The sequence below is a fragment of the Kryptolebias marmoratus genome, linkage group LG16, assembly GCF_001649575.2.
Source record: "Kryptolebias marmoratus isolate JLee-2015 linkage group LG16, ASM164957v2, whole genome shotgun sequence".
NCBI classification, from domain to species: domain Eukaryota; kingdom Metazoa; phylum Chordata; class Actinopteri; order Cyprinodontiformes; family Rivulidae; genus Kryptolebias; species Kryptolebias marmoratus.
In genome coordinates, this window is record NC_051445.1 from 23262505 (window position 1) to 23289958 (window position 27454).

A 27454-nucleotide genomic window follows, 5' to 3' on the forward strand; every position below is an offset into this window, starting at 1 on the left:
CCCCCCCCCCCCCACTTGTGGAACAGTTAACCGTTACCAGTCCACTTTGGCGCGCAGCAGCGCTCTGCAAGTGCTGGTCTGCAGTCTGAGGATGTCAGCCGGGTTTCAGCCCGCCCCTCAGTCAGGCTGCTACTCACCGTTTACACTGCTCAACATAATCATACCTATAGGAACCAGCTCCACAGCCCCCCCACCACCCTCTCTGGCCCTGTCAGGCTATAATGTTTTTCATTCTAACGTTTACTGTTTGGGAAATATTATGGTAAAGTCTAAATTAGCTACAGTAATGGGGATAAATTCATTTACAGGACCACACATCTTCATGCATAAGGACACTTATAATCTAAAGTCTTTACAATACATTTGAAAAAGCTTAACAATATGCGGACAAGACGCAGACGGTTCTCTCTGCTTCTGCAGTTTATCTCGCGTCACTATGTCGCCACCTGTAGGCGGATTCTGGTAGTGACACGGTATAGGGTCTCCAGGTAGCAGCAAACAATTTACTTTAAAATTCAGACTTAAAAAGTCTAAGTAGCCTAAAGTTTTGTGCATAATTTGCACTGACTGTCTTCCAAGCATGCGGGGAAGGCAAAGGTTGGCTCAATGTGCACAAATAGAGGTCAGTAAGACTGTTAAGGACCATGGTTGTGACTTAGAGGGCATTCTCCCCACATAACATAGCAGAAATAGACTACAACAAATCACATTTATTGTCTGCTACCAATAAAGGCGAGTGATTATGTATTTGTCTTCCTCTCTACGTCCTCCATAGCAAATGGACTACAGCAAACACAAAAGGCTCTAACTATTAAAGATACTAAGCTAGAATCTGGTGTGGTCGTAGCCGAGACTCACCCCCAAGGCATACTTTGAGCGCAAACAGGTCTTTGTTTAAAACTTTGCCACGCAAGCCCGTTCGGGATTTCTTGGGATTCAGGCAGCCTGTTCAAGGGTCAGGGGTCAGATGAACAGAAGAGGGGTTCAGGGCCTCAGAAGGATGACATCACAGCTTTCATCCCGACCTATAAGCCGTGCTTATCCTTTGCACTGTGCAGCACCATCTTCAGCCCCGCTCAGAGCACAGTCCCCCTGCAGGACAGGATACACACCATTAATGATATTGTTTACTGTAACACAACACAGATGCCAAAAGGTTTTTCAAATAAAGAGAAATGGGACATAAAAAATATACTGTAATGGTTTTTCAAGCGCCTGCCCTCCTTTTGTTACCTGCGATTTTTGTTTGGTTTCTGTGTTTTCCTTTGGCACGTGTCAGGCAGGTTGAAAACAGGTCTCTGAAACCGAATCCCACATCTGGAAATGTACGTGGAACTATTAGTCATTTACAATACACCCAAAGCAGCCTCGTCAATGTGTTTCCCAGGTGTGGAGACATAGTTGCTCAGGATTGGACCGTGCAGCACAAAGCCAAATGAGAGCCACTGTCAGAGACAAACAGCAGGTACGGAGCGCCGAGTCCTACTGATGAGATGTTTTGTGTAAATACGACTTGGCAGCTCATTATTCATCGTAAAATGGGTGATTTGTGCCTTGCAGATTACTGAAAGACAGGAATGAGATAATGTCATCTGAAAAAGAAAGATTTTCAAAACATAATCACCTCAATTTCTTCTGCTAACGCAGATATATTTTCCTGTCAAATGAGTTTGGAAATAAAAGTGAGATGAAAAGTTTCCGTAAGTGCGATTCTGATGTATGCAGAAGGTTCTTTTCCTATTCGTCATGATGTAGTATTTTACAGTCAGACACGGTTTTCCCTTGGAGACTACAATATATTTTCTGGACAGTAAGGAGCTTTTAAAAAGGAGTAAAAGGAAAGAAGAGTTGTGACTGCACCTCGAGATCCTGCCCATGAACATCACAGACAAGATAAAAGACGAGGGGCGGCCCGGATGGAGTCCAGCTCACACCAGGAACAACTTTGGGCCAAGAATGCAGACACAGTTCTTCCTTTGGTTTACAGGTACCGTACAGCTCTTAGGAAATTACCATTTCAAAGCATGGCCACTCCTCATAACACACTTGTTACCATGTGCCTCAGAGGACATTACTATAAACCCGCTCCGGATCCACGAGACACATCTGGACCAAACAGTCAAACTCCAGTGACCCCTCTCAGTAACTCTGGTCCGTTCTTCTACAATCCGAATTAAAGCCACACCAAGCCTCCTTTTTAAACACACGGAAAAGCCCATGCTAGTTCGAACTCACTTTCTGCTCCTTCTTTATGAAATCAGGGACCATCACCCCAGAGCGCCACTCTGCAGGTTCCAGTTCTCCACGTGACACCGAAGAGGTGTGTCAACCACGACAGCCTCACGGCATCCAGAGCCTTCAGCATCTCATCAGATCTCCTCCTGCAGCCCTGCTGGGGAGCATCTTAACTACCTTGACCAGCTCACCTTCCCTCAAGTCCTCAGACTCTGCTTCGTTAATGATGGACCTGGTGACTAGATTAAGGAGATCCTCAAAGTGCTCCTTCCCCCGCTGTCAGCTGCTTCAGGGGACAGCCACGTCCTTACTCAGCTGGGTTATTTTTTTGGGACAAAGTATATTGATGTTAACTTTTAAATAAATAATAAATCTGAGGCTCAATTATCATAAGTATAACTGAATTCTTGTGGGTAGGAATAAAAGTCTGACCCCAGTGCGTGTTTTTTCCTATAATGATGGATAAAAAGTAATTGTCAGCCACGGAGTAAATGCGTCTTAGCACTTAACTGACTGTATTAGTGAAAAATCACATTTGACAGTTTAAAGAAGAAAAAAACACAGAAAACTAAAGTGCATAATAACGTCATTTCTTCATGTACAAGTAGAAAAATCAAAATGTTTCTTTTTAAAAACCACACCTGCTCCCTGTTTGACCTGAACGGCTCCAACAGCCAGCGGTAAAATCTCACTACAATAAACAGATTGGTTCAGATTTTAGTCAGATGTTTAATGAATTTTTTAGCATGCCAAAAAGACACAAAAAGACCAGTCTGGACCTCTGTAACAAGGCCACCGTTTCCAAACATTTCAGGGTCAAAAGACCTAAAGTTCGCCTTTGTTTCATTGTGAAGTTGTACTAAAAGCGCAGCTAGAAAACAACTGCTTGTATGACGCAACAGGGCAATGTGCTGACAGCTGAACAGCCTTTGCCTGGTCAAAGTGGAGCTAATACAGTTTATTTTGAAGGGAAAATAACATTTTGGAGGAAAAAAGCAATAATAATCCAAATTGGTATTTTAAATTGCCTTATTTGAATAAAGAACTCAACAAAACAGAAAATTGTCCCATAAATTTAGTCAGTTCCTTCTATCACTTCACATTCTGTTATGTTTTGCTTTTTTTACTGTGTTTTCTACAGTTTATTTAAACTGTCCAGATATGTGTTTCAATCTGACTGTGCCCGTCATACTTTGTCTGCAGAGATGCTGAGATTCTGGTGGTTCCCAGATGTTTTGGTGCCATTTATATTTTATTAACTGTAATCCTAAATAAATGAAAATAAAAGCCTTAATACTTTTCTACTACATCTACAGCTAAAAAGGAAAAAAAAAACAGACGTGTTTATTATGTTGATGTTCTAAAAAGTGGGGGGGGGGGGAATCCAGAAAAGCATTTAAAACTGAACAAAATCTAAGCTAGGTGCACAGAACTCAAATAAAATGTGCAATAAAGTAAGTTCTGACAACAAGAAGTGCATTAAATGCAGTGTCAGCCAAGATGCATTTCGTTTTGTCTGCAGACATAAGTGTGTTTTTCTCACTGTATACTGTTGGTTGGACCAAGAGAAGAAAAATAAATGGGCATCAGATTCAAAGGGAAACACCTGCCCTCTGAAACTCTGCAGCTGAATGATGGCCTCACTTTTTTTGGCAAGCAGTTTGAGGTAAGTAGAAGGGGAAAATACACCCATTATCATCAGCTCCCAATACTTTTATTCCTCTCTTCACAATCATCTTTACCCTCCTCAGAAATAACCGGACGTTCTGGAAAGTCACATTGTTTATCCCCAGCTGTCACAGAGATATTCCCTCTGCAGGTGAAGTTTTGATTATGGATCAAAATTAGCTTTCCATCTATTTTTTATTAACCCAGATCACTGAAGACCTTCAGAGACAAAAAGTCAGGAATTGTTCCTCCGTTCAGGCAAACTAGCAGGATTTGTTTGGACTCTGTAGAGCAGAGAGCACCTTGGTATTTCAGCTTCTTTGTTACCATAAGGATGGCACGTGTGGCATGCATGGTTCTGAACATTTTTTTCCAGATTTAGGCTGAAAGTTACAGAATGGCTCCCATTTTACAAGAAGATAGTGAGACCCAGCTCACCTAATCTTTTTCATTAAGGGGGCTTTGTGATCCCACAGCTTTCAGACTGGAAAGCAGTTAAACGCTGCTGCTAAAGCACTTAGGCAGCTAATAGATGCTACAGACACACTGAAATCTTAGAACTGCATGTGCTTGTCTCTTGAATTACTTAAGTGTTATGACAGCAACTCATCCACCTGGAAGCTTGAAACCACACAAAAAAAAAATCAAATGGCCACACCTGAAACTTTAGGGCTTTTAAATGTTTTTCTCATTTCTGTCACTGTAACCGCGTGCCAGTGGTCCACTTACTGTACAATAACAAGTCTTAGCTGTCATTTAAACATAACAAATTAAAAAAATGTTTTTTTTTTCTTATTACGGGATCGCTGTGAGGAGGAATGGGTTTTTAATGCTAAAAGTGCAATGAGGAAATTTAAGGCTCTCTTGTGGCTGAAGATTAAAAATCCAAACTGCAACCAAGTTAGTTTAACTTTGCATACCAAACATAATTGAAGCTTTGTTCAAAAGTATTATAATTTCCTTACAGCTATTTTCAAAACTCGGTGTGTAAAATTCTACATTCACATCAAATTCTATGGCGCAGTTTGAGGCGCACATCTCCTTTCGTGAGGGCTTTGTGAAATCCACAATAGCTGCAGGATCCATTGGTAAATTCAGGCATTGTTTGCAGTTTTATGAAGTTGATCGGGCAGTCTTCAGAGTTTCTTATGCGTCCTATAAAATCAAACATCAAATGAAAGTGTGACACTTTAAAAAGTACTTCATCCATCCATCCATCCATTTTCTTTCACTTATCCGGTGTCAGGTTGCAGGGGTAGCAGCCTAAGCAGAGAGGCCCAGACTTCCCTCTCCCCAGCCACTTGGGCCAGCTCCTCCGGGGGAATCCCAAGGTGTTCCCAGGCCAGCTGAGAAACATAGTCCCTCCATCGTGTCCTGGGTCTTCCTCTGGGCCTCCTCCCGGTGGGAAATGCCCGGAACACCTCACCAGGAAGGCGTCCAGTGTACTTTTGTTTCACCATTTTCTGTTGCCATAAATTGTCTGTTGTCTGTTAAAATGAGACAAAGTTAGATGATTAGATAAGTAGCTAGCCAATCAATTTGGCACCATTTGAATACAAACTTTCAAGTGAACTTTACAGGGGAGGTGGTAAATTGTTGTTAAATGTCAACAAAAAGGCCAACTTTATTTTGTCATTGCGAGACTGAGCCAAACTAGCTCCTCTAGTCTTTTTCCAATCTCTATGCTAACCTAAGCTAAGATAAGCCAGCTGGCAAAGCATACTTTGTTGTTGAGAACATAATCTTAAAATGGTTATATCAGGGCTGTAAATACACTTTTGTCCTTGAATGTCATAAGACAAGTCTAAAAAACTTTATAAGTAATAGCAGAGTAAAATAAGAGAAAAAAAAATCAAGACACAAATTCTGGTGAAAAGATTATTGATTTTGGTGACCTACATATGAAACTCAGGCTTTGGATTTAGAGCTGAAAGGAAAAATAAAATGCACCATATAATTTAAATAACTTGATGTATAAAAGTGTATTTTAATAGATATCAGAAAAGCAGGGGGAAGAATGATGAAAATACTCAAAAAACTTGCTTCACACACTGACAACACTCATCACCTCTGCTCTGGCACATGCTTTCCAACTGAAGCTTCATAAAAGTGACAGGTCCTGATCTTTGCCAGAAACCCAGCTGTGTGGCTCTGAGGCTCTCAAACTGACAACAAAACGAAGCTGAACGTTAAGTCATTTGATCAGCGGCTGCAGCTGCACGTTTGGGCCACACTCATTGAGTAAAACGTGCTCTGAAGCCTGCAAAGTTATGACTGTAGACAGATCAAATAATCCAGGCCAAACAGAGTGCCATGTTCACTAAATAGGATGGAAATACGAACTCAGGTTTTGGAAAAACTATAAACACTAAATTTTAATGAAAGCCGTAGAAAAAAAAACCCTGTTATTACAGCTTTTTATCTATATGTGTGTTGTGTCTTGGATTGTATGATTGAAGTCTAAAGAAACAAGACATGGGACATTTAAAAGTTTAGTCATTTAATGAACAGGGGCTTCAGTAGCATGTGGAGGAACCATAGGCAGCCACAATAGCCTGGCTTTCCTCCTCATGCTGCTCAGCAGCTTGGTCACACTGCGGCGGGATGGGATCCCGTTCTTCAACCAACATTCGGCATAAATCAGCCAGTGTGGTTGTGTTGGTCACTCTGGAACAAACAGGTGTTCAATGGGGTTGAGGTCAGGTCTGCAGGCAGGCAGGTCATTCCATCCTCTCTGCTGCCAAACTCTGGGGGTAGTCTCTGATAAACCCCGCTCTGTGAGGGCGAGCGTTGACATCTTGGAGGACAGAATTCGGTCCCAGACTGTGGAGATTTGGGATCGCCACTGAATGCAGGATTTCATCTCGACATCTCTCTGGGTTTAGATTTCCTCCAATGATTACAAGCCTTGGTTTTCCAGTGAAGGAAATGCCTCCCCGCATTATGACATTGCCTCCACCAAAAGCTGTTACCCTATCAGTGCAATCGTGGTAGAGTTCCTCCACATGTACAGGTTCTAGTGCACATGTCGCCCACACAGAGAGGCTTGATGGTGAAAGGCAGTCACGCCAGGCCTCCTGGCAGCTCTATGAGACCAGAGATCGGCTGTGTGCAGTATGTTCTAGATTGTCTGGGTAGACGTAGAGAATCGTCGGCCATGACATCCTGTAACCCTTGTCTACAAATCTGTAGAAGGCTGCCTATGATTCCTAAGCACTGAAAGGGTGAAAAAACGGTCTTCTAGTGGTGTCGTCTTCTTGGAACACCCTTCTTTACTGCCTGTTTCTGACACCCCCCATTATGTGGACCTTGGCCTTCAATTTGGAGATGGTACTAGGGCTTACGCTAAATAATGCTGCAACTTGGTTTTGCGGAACACCAGCTTGAAGTTGCCCTGAGGCACAGACCCTATCAGGTGTCTGTGGTTTCAGAAGCTCAAAACAAGAGGCAACAGCAGAGTAAGCTGTCATCGACAAAGAAGATTTGACAAGTTTTTCATGCACACAAAGCCACACACTCAACTGCTCAACCCACAGATGCATTTTTCTAACAAATGTGGCACCATTTAAAGAAAAATAAACAGGCTTTTCAATGTATAAGGTTTATTGTCAAAAAGAATTGTTACAAGAAAGAAATACAAATGTATTTACTTTTTATTCTACATTTAGTAAATTCCCGATATCATGCAAATTTGACTGAAGAAACAGTCATGTTTTCACAGTCATTATGCATTATTTTATTTCTGTCAATATGAGTTTTATACTGGACTATGAAGCCAAAAAGTTCAATCAAATGTCCACACATAGCGAGTGTAGAAAAAACAACAACAAAGAGTTAGTGAATGTATATCTACAAATAATTAGCTTTCAGAGTTTTTTAGATTTTGAGCTAAAATTTGTTGTGTTACTAGCTAAATATCCATGTGATTGTAAGATCACATTGTGCATCACTTCATTTCTCAAATTTGACCAAAACAGCGATATCTCTGTCATTTCTTAACATTAAAACAGCCTCCATTTACAACTCTAGCATGAAGGCGGCAGATGATTCTGCATTTCTTCTAGGAATATTTGACCTTTAGTTTTTTGTTGTTTCATTATTGCAAAAAAATTAATAAATGGAACATACTGTCATTGCTTTTTGTTGTTTAAGATTTCAACAATTATATGAAGTATACATGCAAGCCATGCTGCAAACATTTTAAAGCCTAGAACTCCGGTGTGCGCAAGATTTCAGAAGACAAAATTCCAGCTCCCGTAGTGTCATATTTCCATTCCATATACCGAGCATAGATGGAGATTGACTTAAGAGTTGTTTACGGTTATTAGACTCCAATGGGTGATGAAGACAAACAGCTTGATGAGTGATGTCTGGATAAATGATGGTATGACCTTAACCACCGAGCTTTAACCTGGTACCGTGTAGAGCAGAGTGGAAATGTAGGAGTTGTTCCACCGGACCCTTGGAACATCACTTTTTCTCCATAAACAAATTAATCCTGAAGTTATCTGCCCCATCTGGAGGACAGTCCTATGAGTTTTCCATGTGCCTGGCAGAAAGGCGGGATGGCCAGGACTTACCCCGCATCTGCTCCTGAGAGGAAGAGAGGGCCTTCTCCAAACACTGAATAATGCCGCACTGATGTCTCAGGGTTTTTCCTTTGATGAAACCTACTCTGGAGATTCCCCAACTAGGGGGATCAAATACTAGCAGCTCAGCTGATATGTGTCTATAATAAATAATTTTAATACAAACAAAATGCTTCCAAATGCTGTTTGGAGAGACATAAAACAGCCCGTTTTGATTTATTTGTTTAAACTGACATCATTATTTTGCAAGTCTCGTCAAATTAATGTCGGCTTTGAAATAAAGCGCAGAGTGGACTGGAGATGGTGCCTGTAATGATACGTGCCAGAGTACAAGTAAGATTGGTTGCATGCCGAAAAATAAAACATGCATGTGGTAAATGCATGGCTGCAGAACCATTTCATGCCTGACTGTTATCAAAACTGGGTACAAAATGGCAGCTGCTGGATAAGAAATGGCGCAGAGGGACGAATTTACCATCATTTAGCTAGTAGAACATAAGCTATTCTAAAAGAAACAAAGCAACGAGAGGGACACATCAAAAGGATAGATCATGGGTTTACAGCAGGACAGGCTGTTGGTGCTTCATCTATTCCCCTCCTAGTCAGACTTCCCTGCAGCATTGCACACAAAAGGCAGAGCCCCTCCCCCAGTTCAGGTATTTGAGCTCCTGAGGGAAGTCTCTGAGCAATCCCAAGCCTTTATACCCACAGGCTCTGCTTCTTGGAATTACAGGCCAGGAGAAGGTTTCCTCTTTGAGCTATGTACTCTATTTCAGAGGCCTGAAGCTTTGATCCTCACCTTGAATCCTAAGCAGACCCTGAGGGGTGAAGAAGTGCTGGTGGTTGTGACGGGGGTCCTTATCAGCCCTTTAATCTGTTTTATCGACTGCAAAGCATCTCCTGACTTTCTACATCTTCCAGTAGCGAGCCTGAAGGGTGGAAGGTCATCTTCAAACAGGAGGCCTTCTGCCTGATGCAGCCATTCCTCTCTCACTGAGAGCAAAAAGGCTGCAGTTGATACACAGGGGGGGACACAACTCAGGGTCATCCTCATCCTGAACTCGATCGTGACGTACAGCAACATCATCCCACAAACTGACCAGAAGGGAGAGAGGTGTCAAGCTAGGACATGTGCATATTTTGATTTTGATTCATTCATTATTTGTTTATTTCTGTTGACCTGACACAGAAAAAAATACATCCTTTCATTGATCTGACCACTTTAAACGAAGTTTTTAGTTATATGCTTAAACCTTGGAAGGAACCTTGCTGGCGCAATTTAAAAAACGAATAAAACGACTTCATGCCTGTCAAAAGGTGTTACCTCTGGTATTTTTGTTCCTCAGCAGTTAAATGGGAAGAAGTTGTGTCTCTGCAACAGCCTACCAGTAATCACCTATTAATACAGTTGATTCTTTGTGCAGACGCAATTCAACACTTCATCATACAGTTGAAACCAGATGTTTACATATATGAGCTGAAAGGCCACTCACTGAGGAAGAAGACATTTCTCTAAAAGCAACATAAAGAAGACAGATTACAGTTTGTAAATGCACACGGGGACAGAGACCTTATTTTCTGGATTCATGTCCTCTGGTCTGATGAAACTGAAATTGAATTGTTTGGCCATAATGCCCATTATTACATTTTAAGGAAAAAGGTAAAAACTTGCACCAAACTGTGAAGTACAGGGGTGGCAGCATCCTGTTGTGGGGTTGTTTTGCTGCAGGAGGGACTGGTGTACTTCACAAACTAAATGGCTTTGAAAGGAAAGAACATTGTGTAGAAATATTAAAGCAACATCTTAAGACATCAGCCAGGAAGTTAAAGTTTTGGCACAAAGGGGTCTCCCAAATGGACAATGACCCTCAGCATACCCCCAAATTAAACACAAAGTAGCTTAAGGACAACAAGTCAGCGTTTTGGAGTGGCCATCACAAAGCCTGAAAATCTGTGAGCAGAGTTGAAAAGGTGTGTGTGAGCAAACCTGACTCAGTTCCACCAGTCAGGAGGAATGGGACAAATATCTAGCAAACTATGAACTACTACTTGAAGCTTGTAGAAAGAAACCCAAAATGTTTTACCCAAGTCATACAGTACAAAGGTAATGATACCAAATACTAAGAAAATGAAGGTAAATTTGTGATTTGGGGAAAAAAACCCTCTTAAAAGCACTCCCTCTACAGCAAACAGAACATTTTGGGGAATTTTAGTCTGTTTTTGTCTCACTGACATGAAAACAGTCCTCTCTCTTTATACCGCATATGTAAACCTTGTTTTACCTGTATGTAGGTGTCCTTTTTTATGTGACAAATGAAGTTCGTTAAATATCTCTTAGAAGGCTGAACCACTGGAGTATAAAACTTAAATAAACAGAATATGACAAAATCGTGACATTTTCAACACCAGGTCTTCATCTAATAGGACACTCTGGAGTCCACTACTTTATGTCTACCTAAAGCACAAATGCAAAGCCTGAAACTCCTGCAGGTTTTCTAAAAAGCTGGGCAGCGCTCAACCTCTCGGCCTACATTCGCATTCAGGGCACAGGCAGAATGAGCGCTCGTTCTGTGAAATTCCACATCGGCCACCACGTTGCATTAGCGCCATGTCAAAGGGAAGAGTGTCCTGTGATTACTGTGTCATCTCTGCACCGGCTAATAGATCCTAATCTGTGATTACTATTTCCCCCACAAGCCGTCTCTCTCCGACTTCCGATGCGATGCTCTGCCTTTAATTACGGCCAATAAAGGCGCTCAATCAGCACACTCTCTGTTGAGATCGGGGTCGTTAAAGTTAATCACAGGTTAGGGCTTAATGGTCCCTCGCTCATTCAGAGCAGAAGATGTGCAGGGACAAATATTATTTGATATGAAAAGGAACAAGCTGTAAAAGACGGTCTTTATTGTGAGATTTTAAAAAAGCAAGTTATTGATTCCAGTGAACTTTTCTTGAATTTAAACTACTCCAGTCGGTTACAAATCACACCAAGGAGGCAGACTCAATGCACAAAGGAGAGGTTTTATTATTGCATGCCAGTTTCTCCTCACATCCTTAGGTCTTAGACACAAACCCAAAACAAACAAACACAAAAATGTTTCCCAAAGAGGTTCAACGGTGGTCCAAATTCAAAGGTACCAAGCTTACACTGGCTTCAGGAAAAGGGCATGAGTAACTGATAAAAGAAAACTGGAAAAAAAAAAGATGCATCTGTTGCACATGAATGCATCTATATCTTCACCTAATAAAAGAATAAATAAAATAAAACACTGTCTAAGCTGTGTTAGTTATCACCAGCATCACAATCCACACTTTGCACCAAAATCTGTTGTAATTTTCATCAGAAAGTGATGAGTTTTTACTTTAACTATATATAGTAAGGACTTCTTTTGTAATTCTTGCAATATTATCATTTTACTCCATATCTGCTGAGGCAATCAGTCAATTATTGTAGACAAACAAAAAAAAAACTACCTTGTCAGGTAAAGCTCCTGGTCTCACGTGAGATTGGCACTCTTCATCTCAGAGCTTTCAAGAATTAGACCTACGTAAGATTTTCAGATTTAGTTTGAACTTCTGCAACTTAAGCATCTCCCATTTGTGTTCAGTTCTTTGGCAACAAACCAGATTTATTAAGGAAGCCTGTTTGCTGGTTATTTTAATCCTGGCTGTATTCTCGTTTTGTTGAAAAGATGCAGGAGGAATCTGCAGGCCCAAAGCTTCATTCAGGACCACGCTCTAAAATTAAAAAAAGCAATAATTCTTTCACATGTGAGCAAACCACTGAGCAGCAATAAAATAAGATGAAAGCAACACTTCAGAGAGGAGAGGAGCACAGATTAACTTCTGACCCATTTTTTTTTAAATGATCTGAGTGAGTCTGATGCTTCAGCAGAACCCCAGTAAACGATCTACTCCTCTGTTTAAGCGCGACAGCTGGATTTGAATGGCATGGAGCTGTTGCGTTGTCGCGTGATCAGTCAGTGTTTGTGCCAGGTCGGAGCTGCCATTGGACCTCTGGGTGTCGTCTCCACCACTATCAGCTCGTCTGGGTTGTCCCGCGCCTGATAGTGGAGCAGAAGGTCCTGAATGGCTCGCTCTTCGATCTGCAAAAACACAAAAACGACAAACAAGCCAATAAATAAAAGTCACAGAAGCTGGATAAGCATTCAGTAAACATTTCTCTTGGAGGTTAAAAGAAATACTGCCAGTAGAGTTTAATATAATTGCTGCTCGGGTTGGACAATTATACAGCGTTCAACTCCATCCCTGAAACTGCTGTAAATAAGGTAAAAGTGTAGTTGTGTTTGGCTAAACTCATCTGCTGCTATCCCTAGTCCAGGTTGGCAGATGGACCATTTTTTAAAAACTACATCAGCCAAATCTATCAAAACATGTTGCTGCTTTTATGACACTTGTACGACTGATGGTGCACAACAAAACAGAGCTGAGCGGACATTTTAAAGTCTGATCCACCGTTTATCTATATGTTGGTTAAATCATTTAGTTGTGATAAAACCATTTGCTTGCTGCATTCTTAATGGAAGAAAGTAAGGTCTAAAGCAATGATTCCCAAAGTTGGGGTCAGGACCCCAATGTGGGTCACCCAACACCAAATAGGGGTCCTTAGACAATCTCCAGATATCAACCTACAATTAAAAACCTAGTTTTTATTATATATTTGCACCATAATTGTGACAGAGAATTGAAATACAAATCATGAATTGATTTTTAACAAATAGCATAACAGATGTTAGGACTGTTTGTAGTGTCATTATGTCCTTATTTAATAGTCATCAGCATTTTTGGATATTTAAACAGCCAACAGATGGGGTCACACACCTTTGTCACTGTTAATTTATGGTTCGAAAGCTGAAAAGTTTGGGAACCACTGGTCTAAAGTATAGACACATTTAAATTCTTCTAAATCAGAAGCCTCTCTGGGCACATGGTAACACCGTGTACTGCTGTACACCTGGAGAATGGCTTAATATTTAAAATGGATACCACCCAACTCAAAAAGTTCCTAAAACGCCACAGAGGGTGAGGGTGTTTGGTGACAGTAATGGCGGCAGCAGGGCAACAGCGCTGCCAGCAGAGCAGAAGGACCTCCTTCCTGTGAACGTGATGTTTACTAGATAAACATTAGCCAGACAGGAAAAAAAAACAAAAACCACCAGCAGGTTGTGACGAAAGTTGAGCGCTCTGAGTGAGAACGGGAGCGTCTACCTGGATGAGCGCCAGAGGCTTCTCTCGGCTGCGCATCAGGGCGGCTTCCTGCTGCTTCTCCTCCTCCACGATGGAAGCAAAGGTCACCAGGGAGGGGAGGGGAGGGCTGCCCACTGCTGCCAGCACCCAGGGCCTGGGGAGGGGGACACACACACACACACAGCTGTATCAGTGACCCACACTGCTGTGGTGAAAGCAACAAGAGGCTGAACGAGCAGACAACGGTTGAGTCGACCGTTACTGGCGAGCTTCATCCACCCAAACGTCCCTGTGTCCTCCTGATTGCAGCTAACGTCGTGTATAAGAACAGAACTAAATTTAAAACAGTTTTCACCCATCCTGAGAATCAGAAACTTTAATTTTTATTTGAGACGAATACAACAAATCACTAAACAGTGGTAGTTTAACTGGTAGACAGACTGTATAACTGCTGTCATAAAGAAAACAGTTCATTTAAATATAGTTTCAGACTCTGAGCTGAACTTCATGTGACCAAAGCCATCAAGTGCTCTCTCTAAGCCTGCTTAAACGTGCGGGACAGACTTTGACCACTCAGAAACAAACATGGTTTAGAATCGCAATCTGGTCGTAAAAAAAAATGCCGAAAGATGTGGAAAAGAAGAATGCTGATAAAAATTAATACAAAACAAAAAACATGATGACAAAGATTGCCTTCCTGAATTGCAGAGCTACTCAGGTGTTAAAATATTGACTTTAATAACTATAATCTACTTCTGTGTAGTTTGTATTGAAGATCAGATCAACAAATACTCCGTTTTATTTTAAAAAAAATGTCAAAACAATACTGGAAATTTCAATCAGGACACCTTTACTCAAATGGAGTTGTGTTAAGATTGTGAGCAACATGCCCTGATCTGTGTGCTTTAAGTAAATGTTTAAGAAATAAAAAACATCAAATCATAGTTTGATAAAAGTATTTTTATTTACCCACTATACTAAAGTTAGAATCATCTGAATACTGTATGCAGCCAGGGAAATGTAGTTATATGGCTAAAATTGTATTTCTGGAAGGTTTTCCAGAAGACACGAGGAATAAAAAAACGTCTGACATTTAATTTAAAAATCAAAGATTAGAAAGACATCTCTATTAAATCTGACTCAGGATCTGGAAACGTGTCCCAGGAGGCTGAAGGAGAACATACCAGGCTTCTTCGTCTGCTTCCTGAGCCTCCAACTCATCTGTTTCTGCTCATCCAAATACCAAGGCAAAACCTGAAACGTATTCTCTGCTCTGTGTGATGCGTTGTGACATGAGGACTGCCCTTATCGTCTCAGATTAACATCACCAGCTCCACTTGACTGACTCCCACAGCTGTTTAATATCCAGCAGTCTGGTTATTACATTGCAGCTTGGAGCTTAGAAATACAGCGGTGAAAATATGATACTGGAGATGCTTTTGCTCTTCGTTTAGACCTGAAATAAGTGAAAATCATCAGATACAGGAGCACGCTGTGGGGGTGGGGTTTTTTTCTTTTCTTTTTTTTTTTTTTTTAGCTTTTAGCCTTGCAGAAACAGATCATCAGAAATAAGCTGCATACAAACAGCAAAGCACACTACTAGTGCCGCACACAGTATGGGTATGCTCTGTTTTTCCAGCTGTCAGCAGATGCTGGAGGAGGTCAGGGTGACTCGGTATCTGCGGTCAGGTCAACCCAGCTGTACTGGGTCACTCAGAGCTGAACGCCTCGCTCAGATCGGAGCGTCGCGCCTCGCTCCACGTTGTCCGAGCAGAGACATCGTCCATTCAGACACACAACCCTGTTGTTCCTCAGTGTTTAATACACTACACATGTGCACATCCACACAATTACTTATGGTTTTAACTCGACAAGACAATATTCTGTAATGACACAAATTACAAGTGATGCGTATGGACTTCAAAAAGTCAAAGCAGCTCCTGAGGTTACCTATGAAGACTGTGATTTTGTGATTAAACTCAACAGTGCCCTCAAGTGGAAATTAGAGGTATAAAAACAAAAGGGGACCCAACTTTTTTGTCTTTCTTTCAGTAATATAATCTACTCAGTAGTGGGAATCTGGTCATTTCAAAATCAGTTTGATTTCTGACTCGTGAAAAGTTCAATAGATGAAAACACTGACTCCAGTCATTTGAAGCATGAGCTGTAAATAAAGCATAGCGGGCCTTCATTTTTATGATTTTTATGATTGTAAAATGACATGAGATCCACCACACGGTGTACCCGCCACATGGAAGTGCTCTGCTCACCCAGCGGGTCGCTCTGCCTCGCTGCTCTCAGCATCTTTGAACGTGACCCTCCTGGCAGCAGGACAGGGCACTCTCTGGCTGACGGGGGACCCCAGGGCGCCTTGGCCCCTCTGCGTCCCTGCTTGCTCCACTCTCACTAAACGGTTCTCTTCCTCCTCCAGCAGAGCCCGAAAGGAACAGGAGGACGACGGGGACTGGACAGCTGTCGCCCTGCAGAAGCCGGACAAAGAGCGGGAAAAAATAAAAGAAAATAAGTGCTTCACTTCACAATAAAATACACAATGGCTTTGATTCTGGTTGGACTGCTGTAAAGCGGAGGAACTCTCTTGTTAAGGTGTGAGGTAAAATTCTCACTGGTAAAAATACAATTTAGGTAAATAGGTGGGGTAAATTTCTTTTGCCACACACACACACACCTTATTCTGCTTTACCAGAGCAAAGTTAGGCAGTGTAGCAGTGTAAAAATGCTCACGGAGAAGACAGAGACTAACTAAATGTGGTCATAAATCATATTCTGGCCCACCACGTCAGAAGACAAAGTCCTGATGGCTGGAAGGCGGGGTCAACAATCCATGAACTCACTCACCAGGCCTTCTCGCTGCTCTTGGACGGCGTCACTGAGTGGGCCGGTCTGCATGCCGGAGACTCCCCACAGGCCTCCCTGCTGGCCATGGCCAACATCTTCCTCTGTTTCTGGGACAGCTTAGTGGAAACAGGGGAGTGTTTGATGTTGCTGCTGACGCTGCACGCACACAGGGAAATATGCACAGCTGAAGTTATTGATCTTCATTCAAACTCCTTTATCAAGTGAACAAAAATAATAATAAAATAACCTTCTTTCTACTGAAAAAATAAAGTGTTTAACTCTGCAAGTCTACTGTTACTCAAATAGGTTTAGTATAAAAACAGAGAGCAGTCCAGTTGCTCACATTCCAGGGCTTTTAGGAGCTGCAGCAGGAGCTTGCAACGAGCTGGCCTCCATGTCCATGATGGTCCTCAGATCCAACACTGGAGGTGCAGGAGCTGGGCTGCAGATTATCAAAAACACACAATATTTTTTTGTGGTTTCATTATTGGGAAGAAATCATTTGCTCTTGTCAAAAAACCACAGCCACAAGATACAGACACAGCATGTAAGTTTAAAGTAAGCGATACCAAGTTGAACAGCTGAAAAAGTACATTTTTCCATCTTTGTTGTTCTACAACTAAACATGCAGGTTAAAGTTTCCCAAATTTGAAAATCATCATAATTTTGGAGGATGTCGTTTAAAATGTTTATAATACAAAATAAACCACAGACCTGCCACAAAACTATTTTTTATTCCAACCTTCTGGCATTAAGAAACAATACAGAAATATATTTTTTGCAGTAAGTTGTTGTTTTAGATCAAGAAGAGGAAGAAAATATGGAATCATGATTAAAAACTCTGCACCTAATGTTCTTTTTTTGCTTTTCTAACAGCTTGAATTCTCTGGACATGGACCTAACTAATGAAAACCGGTACTCTTCATCCCTCTGTTCCCAAGTGTGTCTTATTGCTGTTCTCAGATCAGCTTTGCAGGTTGGAGTCCTGTCATCAACCATTTTCTTTCAATTCCAGCTGAGATTTTCAGCTGGATTTAGATTTGGACTGTTTCTAGGCCATGTCAGTAACAATATGTCTTTCTTGAAGGAACGTTTTCACATCCTTTGCCCCATGGCAAGATGCTTTATCATCAAACATCCTTTCAACTGATGGAAGAAAAGTGTCCAAAATCTGAGTGTAGACTCTGGCATCTACTGAAGATGTAATGACTGCCATCTCCCCTATGTCTTTACCTGACATGCAGGCCCAAACCAACAATGACTGTGGAAATGTGCCTGTTTAAAATTCAGTTTGGGTGTTAATGATGGCTTTCATTTGACCTTTTTATTATGCAAATCCCATTTCTTTTAGGAGATTTTTTACAAGACAGTGTTTCTTATTTGTTTTCAAGACATTTTCACAGTTTTCTATCTTGATGCTTTGACGTCTTCCTCTGTCCACCAGGATGCTTCTCTTTTACAACTTTCCATTTTGTTTGTTCTTAGTTGTTCCCAGTCAGCTGTCTGTCTGTAGATTTATGCTGATGCAGCTGTTTGTTCTAGACTACAAATTACAGAGATTCCATATTATTTTCCTCTACTTGATCTAAAAAAAGCAACTATGACTGCTTACAACAATTACATTTCTTTTTTTTATTGTTTCTTAACACCTGGAGTTTGGAATTTTGAAAAATGATAGTTTTGCAAATGTCTAAGTTTTTTTTTTATTATATCAGACTTGAGAATTGAAAGAACATCCTACAAGAGTTGTGATTCAATCATTTTTGCCAGGGGTTGTATGGTGTCCTCCTTACCAGGGAAGCACTTTAGGGATGGTTTGTGGAGCAGAGTTGGGGGGAGTGGGGAAGCTGTTCTTCAGGGAGGTCGGGGTGCTGGGTGGGGTCTTAAGTATCTGACTGAAAGGCCTGTCATCCTGCAGAAGAAAAAAAAAATCTTATTGAAACTCCTGCAACTATCCCTTCAGTAATCTGTAGCTGTATACTATTAAAAGCATTTAGGTATCTGTGTGTAAACACAAAATGAACAAATGTCCCAAAAGCATCAAAATTCATTGTTGCTGGAAATGAGGAACTTTACATAAAGTTTTTAGTCAAAAAGAAGAAAGGCTTGTATGAAATCGTCCCACATGTCTAACCATGAGCACGTTACATAAAAAGAGCTGTGAAAACAACCTCCGCTCTGTAATGAAACACCGGGGACTGGATGTCTCTGGGACTGCTGACTCCCATGTAGCTGCCTTCTGAGTCGGACGTGAGGATCTCCTGCAGGGACTCGGTGGAGTTGGCTTTGCACGACTTGACAAGGACTGGAGACCCCACTGGGCAAGAAGAGTTCACGTTAGTGACGTTTTTACAACTCGACAAACAACACCCCGCTGCTTTTAAACACCGTAGAAGCTGAAATCTTGCTCACGCTGTGACTTATGAACATCGTCGACAAAACCTTTTGTGAAAGAATTGTAAGAAAATCTTGGTTGTGGTTGTTCAGCGTGACAGACTCACAGACAGAAGATTTAGCACACTGATGAAATAAAGACCTACAAATTTCAAAGCCGTGTCAAAACCTTTCTGTAAAAATTGTGCAATGTGACTGCTGCTGCGGCTGATGTCTTCTTCCCAGCTGCCTCCTGTACAGAGTCCACGTCTAATAAGAGCATCAACGTGAGCCCCTAATTTTATTTATGCTGGACTGATATCTCTGTTGAATCTTTGTGACGTACCCAAAACTGCTGTGGCTTAAACCCGTACAGTCCAGCACCTGATAACCCTTACATTGTACAGTGGGACAGGGGAAGCTTCCATATTATACAAGTTCTTCAGGATTTAAGCCACAGTGTGAGCTGGCTTTAACAGAAGCAAACTAAACAGCTTTGAATATAAAAAAGTCAGTTTCTTTGAATAAACCATGTGTGTGAAACCTTACCTGCAGCAGGGGGGCTCTGAATAATATCAGAGAGAGTGTAGCCTCCTGAGCTGTCGGAGCGCCTCCTCGGTTTCTTCTTAGCCTTCATCTTCGCCTTCTTCAGCAATATTTCTCTGAGGGAGAAAAAGATTTAACAATTGTGAGCAGGTTAATATTTGAAAAGATAATATAGCACTTTATTGAGCTCCAGCAGGCTACAGCAGCAACTGAATAAACAGCCAAGGAAAAGGAATGTAAAGTATATTTAATGTCCTTGTGTACCGTACAGAAATGAGATGTGAAGATTGTTTGCGCAGTTTGGTTGCAAAGCCTCATTGTTGATGTGATGAAAGACCAGCGATAACATTAATTGCAGCAGCTTGTTACTAAAGGAGCTGCTTAAAGCCACCACTTATGCAGGGCATGAGAGGGCTTCTCCTCCACTCACCCACCTTCTAGATGGGGTTCAGATTGCAGTCCAGGATGGACCAGTTTGTTCAGTCTTTTTCCGTCTCTCTGAACTCCCACTGTCCCACAGACTACTGCATAGAGGACACAGTGTCACAGAAGGTCCTTAACAGTGTCCTGCACCCCCCATCCCCAAAAAGACCTCAGTCTCCTCAGCAGGTGGGGACGACTATCGGAGCCTATCTTCTTGTTCAGGACATCTGTGGTTCTCAATCAGTCCAGTTTGTGGGTTAGATGATCATCCAAACCCTGAATGATCACCGGTGTCGGCGGTGGAACGGAGTTTCATTTTTACTCTTATTGTATTTCAGAGAGCTTCGGATTACAACTGCTGAAGACCTGATATAAGTGAATAGATTCTCAGATGTGAAATAATTTAAGGACTTTTCTTCACTTCAGAGCAGAAAGTTAAGACTCTTGTTTATTCAAAGCCAAATAATCAGGCAGACCTCGAGTCCACCAGGTTGTTATTTTAAGGTGAAAAGAAAAAATATAACTCCTCAAATTAGTTGTATTATCAAAATAATGAAATTTGAGGGAGCAAATTATAAATTATATGTGCGTGTTTTTTAGTTTTGCTTTCTGGAAAGTTCATATAAAACAAAGTACGGAGTTCTTTTTTTTGTTTGTTTGCTTTTGGGGTTTTTTAAACCACATGATGTTAGCATGTTGTTAAAGCTCAATACTGTGAGCTTTTTTCCCTCTAATGTTTTACAGCAGCCAACTTATTGTAACATTATCGTTTACAGTTGTACTGTATACTATAGCTTTATGCAAGCTGAAACTCTTCGTGTTTCATTACTGTACTAAAGCAGGGTTCACAATGCCAAAATAAACTTCTTAAACACAAGATGTCATTGGTATCTGATGTCCATGTTCGTGTACCTGCAAGACTGATCAATTTCTGCCTCCGGTTTGGGGCTGAACGCTGAGTCCAAATCCTCCTCGTCGTACGGACTGAGGTCTGGTGCACCGGGGTACGGGGTGATAACACGTTTCTGCATCGCTGGGATCTGAAATCAAATCACAACAGTGAACCAGATGAAGCACGCTCAATCTGTGAAGAGTTGTACGGTGGAGAGTACTGAATTATGAGTTTAATTTATTCATTTTTAATTAAAATATGAGCTTCAACTCTGATTCAAATTAAAATTTAAACAAACGAAAGCTGAAAACAATACAAAACAAAAGGGGAAAAAAAATGAAATGAGTTGCTGCTTGATGTCTTTCCTTGTAATTTTGCATATGTAGGACAATGTGCGTGGCCAAGCAGCAAAAACCGCAGACAAATGACTCACAGGACAGAATAAAGAGCCCCAGTTCCAGGTTCCTCACTTCCAAGAACTCAATCTGAACAATCATCCACATTTATGCATCATAACAAGCCTGATGAGCAAACGAGCAAACATCCAAGTCATGAAAACTATGCAGCACTGGGATGTTTCTAGTAGTGAAAAAAAGTGGCTCACCGTCCTCCTGTAGGCTGCGGAAAGCTCCACGAGGACTTTGTCGCTAACAATGTCCAGAGCTCTGAGGACAACACAGTAAAGGAGCAGAAATAAAAACATCTTTAAAACGGTAACAAAACACAGATCGGGATCTGTTTACTCAATATGGTAAAGGAAGGCCAAAAGAAAAACAGGAGATGTGTGGACGCAGTTAGAGAGGACATGGAGTGAGGACAGAGGACGCAGAAGACAGAGATAGATGGAGGAGGATGACTTGCTGTGGCGTTTCCTGAAAAGGGGGACAGCCAAAAGAAGATACAAACATCTAAAGACTCAGAAAGTGTTAATAACCACCATCTTACTGCAATGAAATAGTTTTAACTGGATTTGTGTTGCCTTTTAAAAAGACTTTGCTTTGCTGATTTATTCAGTGCGATTCTCACTTCGACTCCAGCAAGGCGGCCATGTTGAGGACGATGAACTGAAGGCAGGACACTTTCAGCTGCTCTGCGTTGTACAAGGTGGCAAACTCCAGCAGCTCCGCAACGTTTTTTAGAGTCACTGTGAAGAAAAACGAGTCGAATCATTTCACAGCTGTGTCTGCTTTTTGTTCTCATGGCTTCAACTAAAACATATCAAACGTATGATGCCATGGCATATAGTTTCATATAGTTTCAATAATATAGTTATCTGGTCCCTACCCAGTCTTAAAATTAGTCAAATACAAACTCGGATAAACCTTAGCTTGAAATGTTCGACACAACTGAGCCGAACAGCAAAAAGCTGGGTGTGAAAAACGTAAAGCTTTCATAAAAATGAAGAGGGTAAAGAGCCGCCAGGAGCTGCTCAAGTATAAATCAGCTGATCATCATCCAGTGTGATCGCCTCTATAACAGGAAGTGTTTGGTCAGGTTGCTGCTCTGGGGTAGGAAAAACATCAGCAATCACAAGCAACTGTTGCTGCTCACAGTCCTGGAAATGTTACAAGTCATCTAGTCATTCTAATTCGTCTACAGTGAGAATAATTTATCATTAAAACATTAAAAAGACATTTGGTCATTTTCAGAGGAGTGGACGTCCCAAGAAGTTGGCTCCGAGTTGAAATGTTCAGAGCTGTAAAGAAAAAAAAAAAAAGAAATCCAAATGCTACATGTCAGACTCTACAGACCTCACTTGGTGGGTTAGGTTGTTGAAGTCTGCGACAGTCCAGTTAGAAAAAGACTGAACCAGTATGGCTTGAATCGAAGGGATTGGATGATTTATGGAACAATGTGCTTTGAAAAATCAAGACCACAGTGAAGAAGTTTGTTTGTATTGCACAGCAAAATGTTTGGCACAAAAAGAAAAAAATTCCCTATCGGACTAAACGCTGCATATTAACTATCAGGCACGGTGGTGGATAGATGATGATCTGCAGTCATTTAGTTGAAGCATGAACACCTGGGTATATTAAAGTTATTATGGAGTTAAATGTGAGGCTATCTGGCCAAAACCGGGTATTGAAAATGATATCAAACAGCCACTAAATAAATAAATAAATACACATACATATACACACCCAGCCATCCAGAAAAGGTCAGTTCAAGTGCATGCTGAAACGCTGCAGTGTGGTTAAACAAATGTCTACCAACTTCAATGAACTAAAGTTATCCAGGGGAAATAAAATAAATAAATAAGGGAGGGGGCAAATTTCCCCCACGATGATGTGAGACACTGATATGGACAGGAGAGAGTTAGTGTGGATGTTGCAGCTTGAAGAGGCTTTACAAGCTTTGAATTACGGGCTGTATTTTCCACAAACTGCTTAATTTTTCTATCTTTTTTTTTTTACTTTTCACAAGTTGTTTCTCAGAAGTTAAATTTACCTCCCTTGAAAGACCAGATTTTTTTTTTTAAATATATACAGCCTAAAAAAGTAAAAAATTAGGATCACTTCTGGGTTACTTAGGTTTTTTTGGGGAGGGGTAAACATAACAACATTCACCTGAATTATTATTCCTAGACATACATGTAGAAAATTGAATAGGTAAATAACAGATCTGTTGTTTTTATATGACGTGAGGACAGCACAGAGCCCACACGAAGTACACGAAGTGTGGCAAGGAACGTACAGTTCTCAGTGATGACGACCTCACACATCTCCTTCAGTCGCGTGATGAGCAGCTGGTCGGCCACAACCAGCACGTTGCAGACAAACTCCACATTTAGAGACTCTGCCGTAAAGGGAGAACAAGGTGGACAGTTTACCTAAACTGCATACCCGACATACAATCATTAAAACAAGTTCGCTCGGGATGAGAACACATAAAACCCTCGAGGTTTTACCTTTAATGGTGGGAGACTCATCAGTGTAAATGTACTCGAGAATGACCTGCAAAATCTCGGAGCTTGTAGGCATCTCTAAAGCGGAACAAGATGTCGCCTGAAGGGTGGGAGACAACGGGATGATCAGGCGGTGAACGAGTGTGAAGGTGAGCAGAGACACTGGTGACTAGGAAACACCAAATGTATCAGAATATGTTGGCTCTACCTCAATCCAGGGGTTCCCAAGCATGCTGTTGAAGTATTCTGTAGAGGAAAAATACACATTAGTGTAAACATTTTGCTGCTAATTTTCTCTAGCTTTAAAAGAACAACCAACTACTGACCTAAAGTAAAAAAAAAAATAGTCGAGTCGAGTCTAAAGTCAAGATATGCCTCAGACTAAACATTTTAAAACTTAAAAAATAAAAAATTGTGAATGTTCTTATTTCTCTTTGGTCTTCGTTTGATGTAAGACATGAAGTATTTTGAAATCAGAAAGTTCAAGTTTAAGTGAAGTCACGAGTCAAGTTCTAATTTTGCTGCGATTTCAAGTTGATTTCGAGTCGAAAGTCATCAAAGCTGTGACTAGAGTCTAACTGAAGTCCAAGTCATGTGACAGGAGTCCACACCTCTGCAAATACGGAGGAACAAAAAGCCTCGAAATGAAACCAAGCAGCAGATAAAAGTTCCCTGGAGGCAGTGTTAGTTATGCAGTTAGTTTGTGATAAGAATGATGGAGAGCCATGTTCTGTAAGCTCCATCTTACCTAGTCTTGCACAGAGGACACTTTTATGGCAGGGAAACTCTTTCCCATCTTCAGATTTCAGAGTCACGTCACAGAGATAGGAGCTGTGCACACAGAAAAAAATAAGCAGATTCTTCTCTAGGACTTCATTTAGAAAGGTACAAACCTATTTATGAAGTCAGATGCATACCATTTTTTCTGGAAAAACTTGGGTTTGTTGCCAGTTTTCTTCTGTATCACATTAATTTTCCCATTTTCATACTTCACACCGTCCAATCTTAAAGAGTAAAAAAAAACAACAGTTACAACAGATCATCTTCAAAGGATTTGCGTCTGGGTTTATGGCACACATAGCCTCTCACCGCGCTGACAGGCTGCCCAGGCCAAGCTTCTTTGCCACAGACTGTAAGGTCTTCACGGGGTTCGCCCCTCCTTCATTGGCTCTTCCCTTGTCACCTTTGCCTCCCTTCCCTTTTCTGCCGGGCTTGGAGCTTTTGTTCTTCGCCTTGTCGCTGTCGCCTTTGGTTGAGGGAGACAGGGAGCAGTAGACCTCCAGAGCTGAGCGACCACTCAGACCCAAGTCCTGCAGGCTGCTGATAAGCCTCTCTTGTTCGGAATCCTGGCCAAGACGAGCAGAGACAGAGGAAGCAGTCATTCATAAAGAAACATTTTTAAAAACTGTCTGAGTTAAAGCTATCGAGGCTTCACAGGTCAATGCAAACTTAAACCAAAAAAATAAATAAATACTTGATCAAACTTTAGCTGCTGTGAGTCCATTTCAAGTGTTTCTACAGGATTTAAAAACCTGAAGTAGCCTCAAATTAAGAACAAAGGTTTTCTGACAGAATCAACTAAAACAAAAGTTTTCCCCTCTTCCTCCTTACCTGGTTTTGTCCCGTCGAAGCGCCCGAGACCCTCGGCCGGACCCCGTGCACCAGCAGCTCGCAGGAATCCGTGTAGATGAAGTGCAGGGCGTTCTCCAGAACGTCGGCCGGGATCTTTTCAAACACGAGTAAATCGCATCCGACGGCATCTTCGCTCCTCCTCACGTCCTCCTCGTTGAGCCCGCAACGCTCCGACATGAACTGCTTCCGGAAGAACTCGGACCGCATGGACAGGATGTACTTGTGGGCGGGGAAGTTGCGATCGCCAGCCTGGAGCGTCACGTCGTGGATGTTGTCCGCTTCGTCCGCCTCTTCCAGCAGGTTCCGGAAGTGCTGGGAGAAGGAGGACGGAGAGACGCTGGGAACCTCATACAAACTGGAAAACGGAGAGAAAACAAGAGTTATAAGAGACGCAGGACTCCAGCAAGTCGACTCTTCATAAAACAGAAAATATTCCAGATAGGGAGGACATCTCAAGATGATTTAGTGCCATAAAAGCTATAAATAAAATGAGTAATATTTGATAATTAGGACTTTACAAAGTAATTTAGACACGTTTTTATGGTGGTATGACATTTTGACCTGACCACAAGAACCCTATGTTATTAAAAATTTCTTCTAAATTAAAAGATTCAATCATTAAAGGAGCAGCTGAAAAAAGAATCCAGGTGTTATTTTCAGAGTGCAACTTCAAAATAAAACTACTCAGCCATCTCTGAGCAACTTGGTGTCTCTCCACCTCCACAACATGTTCCCCTAAAAACAACTAACGAACAAATTGTCTACAGAAACCCTTTTATCCATAAAGAAGTGCCATAAATACTCAAATCTGTCATTTATTTTACTTTGTGCAAATACAGTACTGTCAGAGAACAATGTAAATTACAGTTAGATACAAAAAAAAAGTATCCACTTAAAAAAATTATTGTTTTTAAGAAAAAGAAAAAGCATTTCCATTTTTAATCAAACTTACTTGAAGTATCAATTATGGAGTAAAAAAAATATATATAAAGAAAATTGACAAAGAAAAGAAAAGCATTTGTCTTTATTTTTAACAACTCCATTATAAATGTGTTTGTACAAAACTAAAAATATGTTCTTCAACTGTAAAAAAACTTTTCTAAAAAATGGGTTTGTATGCCGATTAGAAAACAGTTTGCATTTTTCCCCACCTAACACGGTATTTTTAAATTATTTCAGATAAAGTGACAAGTGCTGGTAATACAGAAAAGTAAGTTTTTTTTTTCTTCTATCAAATAAATTTTATCAAAAAAACAAAACAAAAAGAAGCGATCACCAAAACCTGAACATGCTGTTAAATCAGCTTCTCTTCAAACCCGTTTCACTCATAGCAGGAGGCACAGCAGGACATTTGTAGAAAATGTAAATGTGCCCAAGGAGAGCTATACTGAAGCTCACCGACTCCCGTGTGTTTCATGCTTTAAGACAGACCTCCTACCTGGTTTTGGGGTCGGCCTGAAGCACGCCGAAGTTGCGTCCTTTGGAGTCCATCGTGATGCTGACGGCTCGGTGAACAAAAGGGAGCCTCTCCAGGCGGATCCGTTCATACAGCGCGCCGACGTCAGGATGACCAGACACCTCCACACTCACCTCTTGGAAAACAACAAGCCGTTTGGAAAATTTAACCAATTTTAAAACACCTTCCCTCAAAAACTTTCTTTTAGAAATGTAAATTCTAGCAGATGAGGAGGTATCAATACACCCGATAAATCAAACACATTTGAAAACACGAGTGTGGAATGACTAGGACAGGTCGTCACCACATCGCATTCCTCACCTTTTTTCTCTCCGTACTTCTTGTATTCCCCGGCCCAGACGCCACTGAAGCCTTCCCCGTCGGGAGTCACAAACATCATGTCGTTCTTGCTGAGGGCGATGTCTGACATGAAGACCTGCCGAGGGTACGCCCACCTGCACTGTCTCACCGAGCTGCCGGAGGAGCGCCAGCAAAACACCTGGCAGAGGACAACCGGACGGACAGTTAGATGAGCCTTACCAGTCCCCGCCGTCTGTAGAACGCCGTACAGGAAAAGACCGTTTATAGAAAGCACTGCCGTCAGCTGCATGAACATCGGATGGATGCAGGGCAGCGTTTGCCCCAAGTTTCTGGCCATGTAGGGGGGGGGG

At 41.5% G+C, this 27454-nt stretch overlaps 1 protein-coding gene across 2 annotated transcripts in view; it reads right to left on the bottom strand.

The window, feature by feature from the left end:
- Nucleotides 1–11493: 11493 nt before the first annotated feature.
- Nucleotides 11494–27454, bottom strand: part of ibtk (inhibitor of Bruton agammaglobulinemia tyrosine kinase) — a 26338-nt gene continuing 10377 nt past the window's right edge. The window contains exons 9-28 of one of the 2 annotated variants that reach the window (XM_025005269.1): nt 27105–27282; nt 26766–26919; nt 25307–25682; nt 24785–25041; nt 24613–24699; nt 24444–24526; nt 23904–23941; nt 23699–23795; nt 23485–23586; nt 21817–21934; nt 21395–21455; nt 20811–20938; nt 19479–19591; nt 18728–18873; nt 18350–18468; nt 16900–16998; nt 16557–16712; nt 15971–16180; nt 13722–13854; nt 11494–12598 (exon numbers count right to left, since the gene is read on the bottom strand). In XM_025005269.1, the coding sequence (XP_024861037.1) occupies nt 12473–12598; nt 13722–13854; nt 15971–16180; nt 16557–16712; nt 16900–16998; nt 18350–18468; nt 18728–18873; nt 19479–19591; nt 20811–20938; nt 21395–21455; nt 21817–21934; nt 23485–23586; nt 23699–23795; nt 23904–23941; nt 24444–24526; nt 24613–24699; nt 24785–25041; nt 25307–25682; nt 26766–26919; nt 27105–27282 (2781 nt within the window). In that variant the 3' untranslated portion in view covers nt 11494–12472. The remainder of the gene's footprint in view (nt 12599–13721; nt 13855–15970; nt 16181–16556; nt 16713–16899; nt 16999–18349; nt 18469–18727; nt 18874–19478; nt 19592–20810; nt 20939–21394; nt 21456–21816; nt 21935–23484; nt 23587–23698; nt 23796–23903; nt 23942–24443; nt 24527–24612; nt 24700–24784; nt 25042–25306; nt 25683–26765; nt 26920–27104; nt 27283–27454) is intronic. The other variant, XM_017413231.3, reaches the window with a different exon arrangement.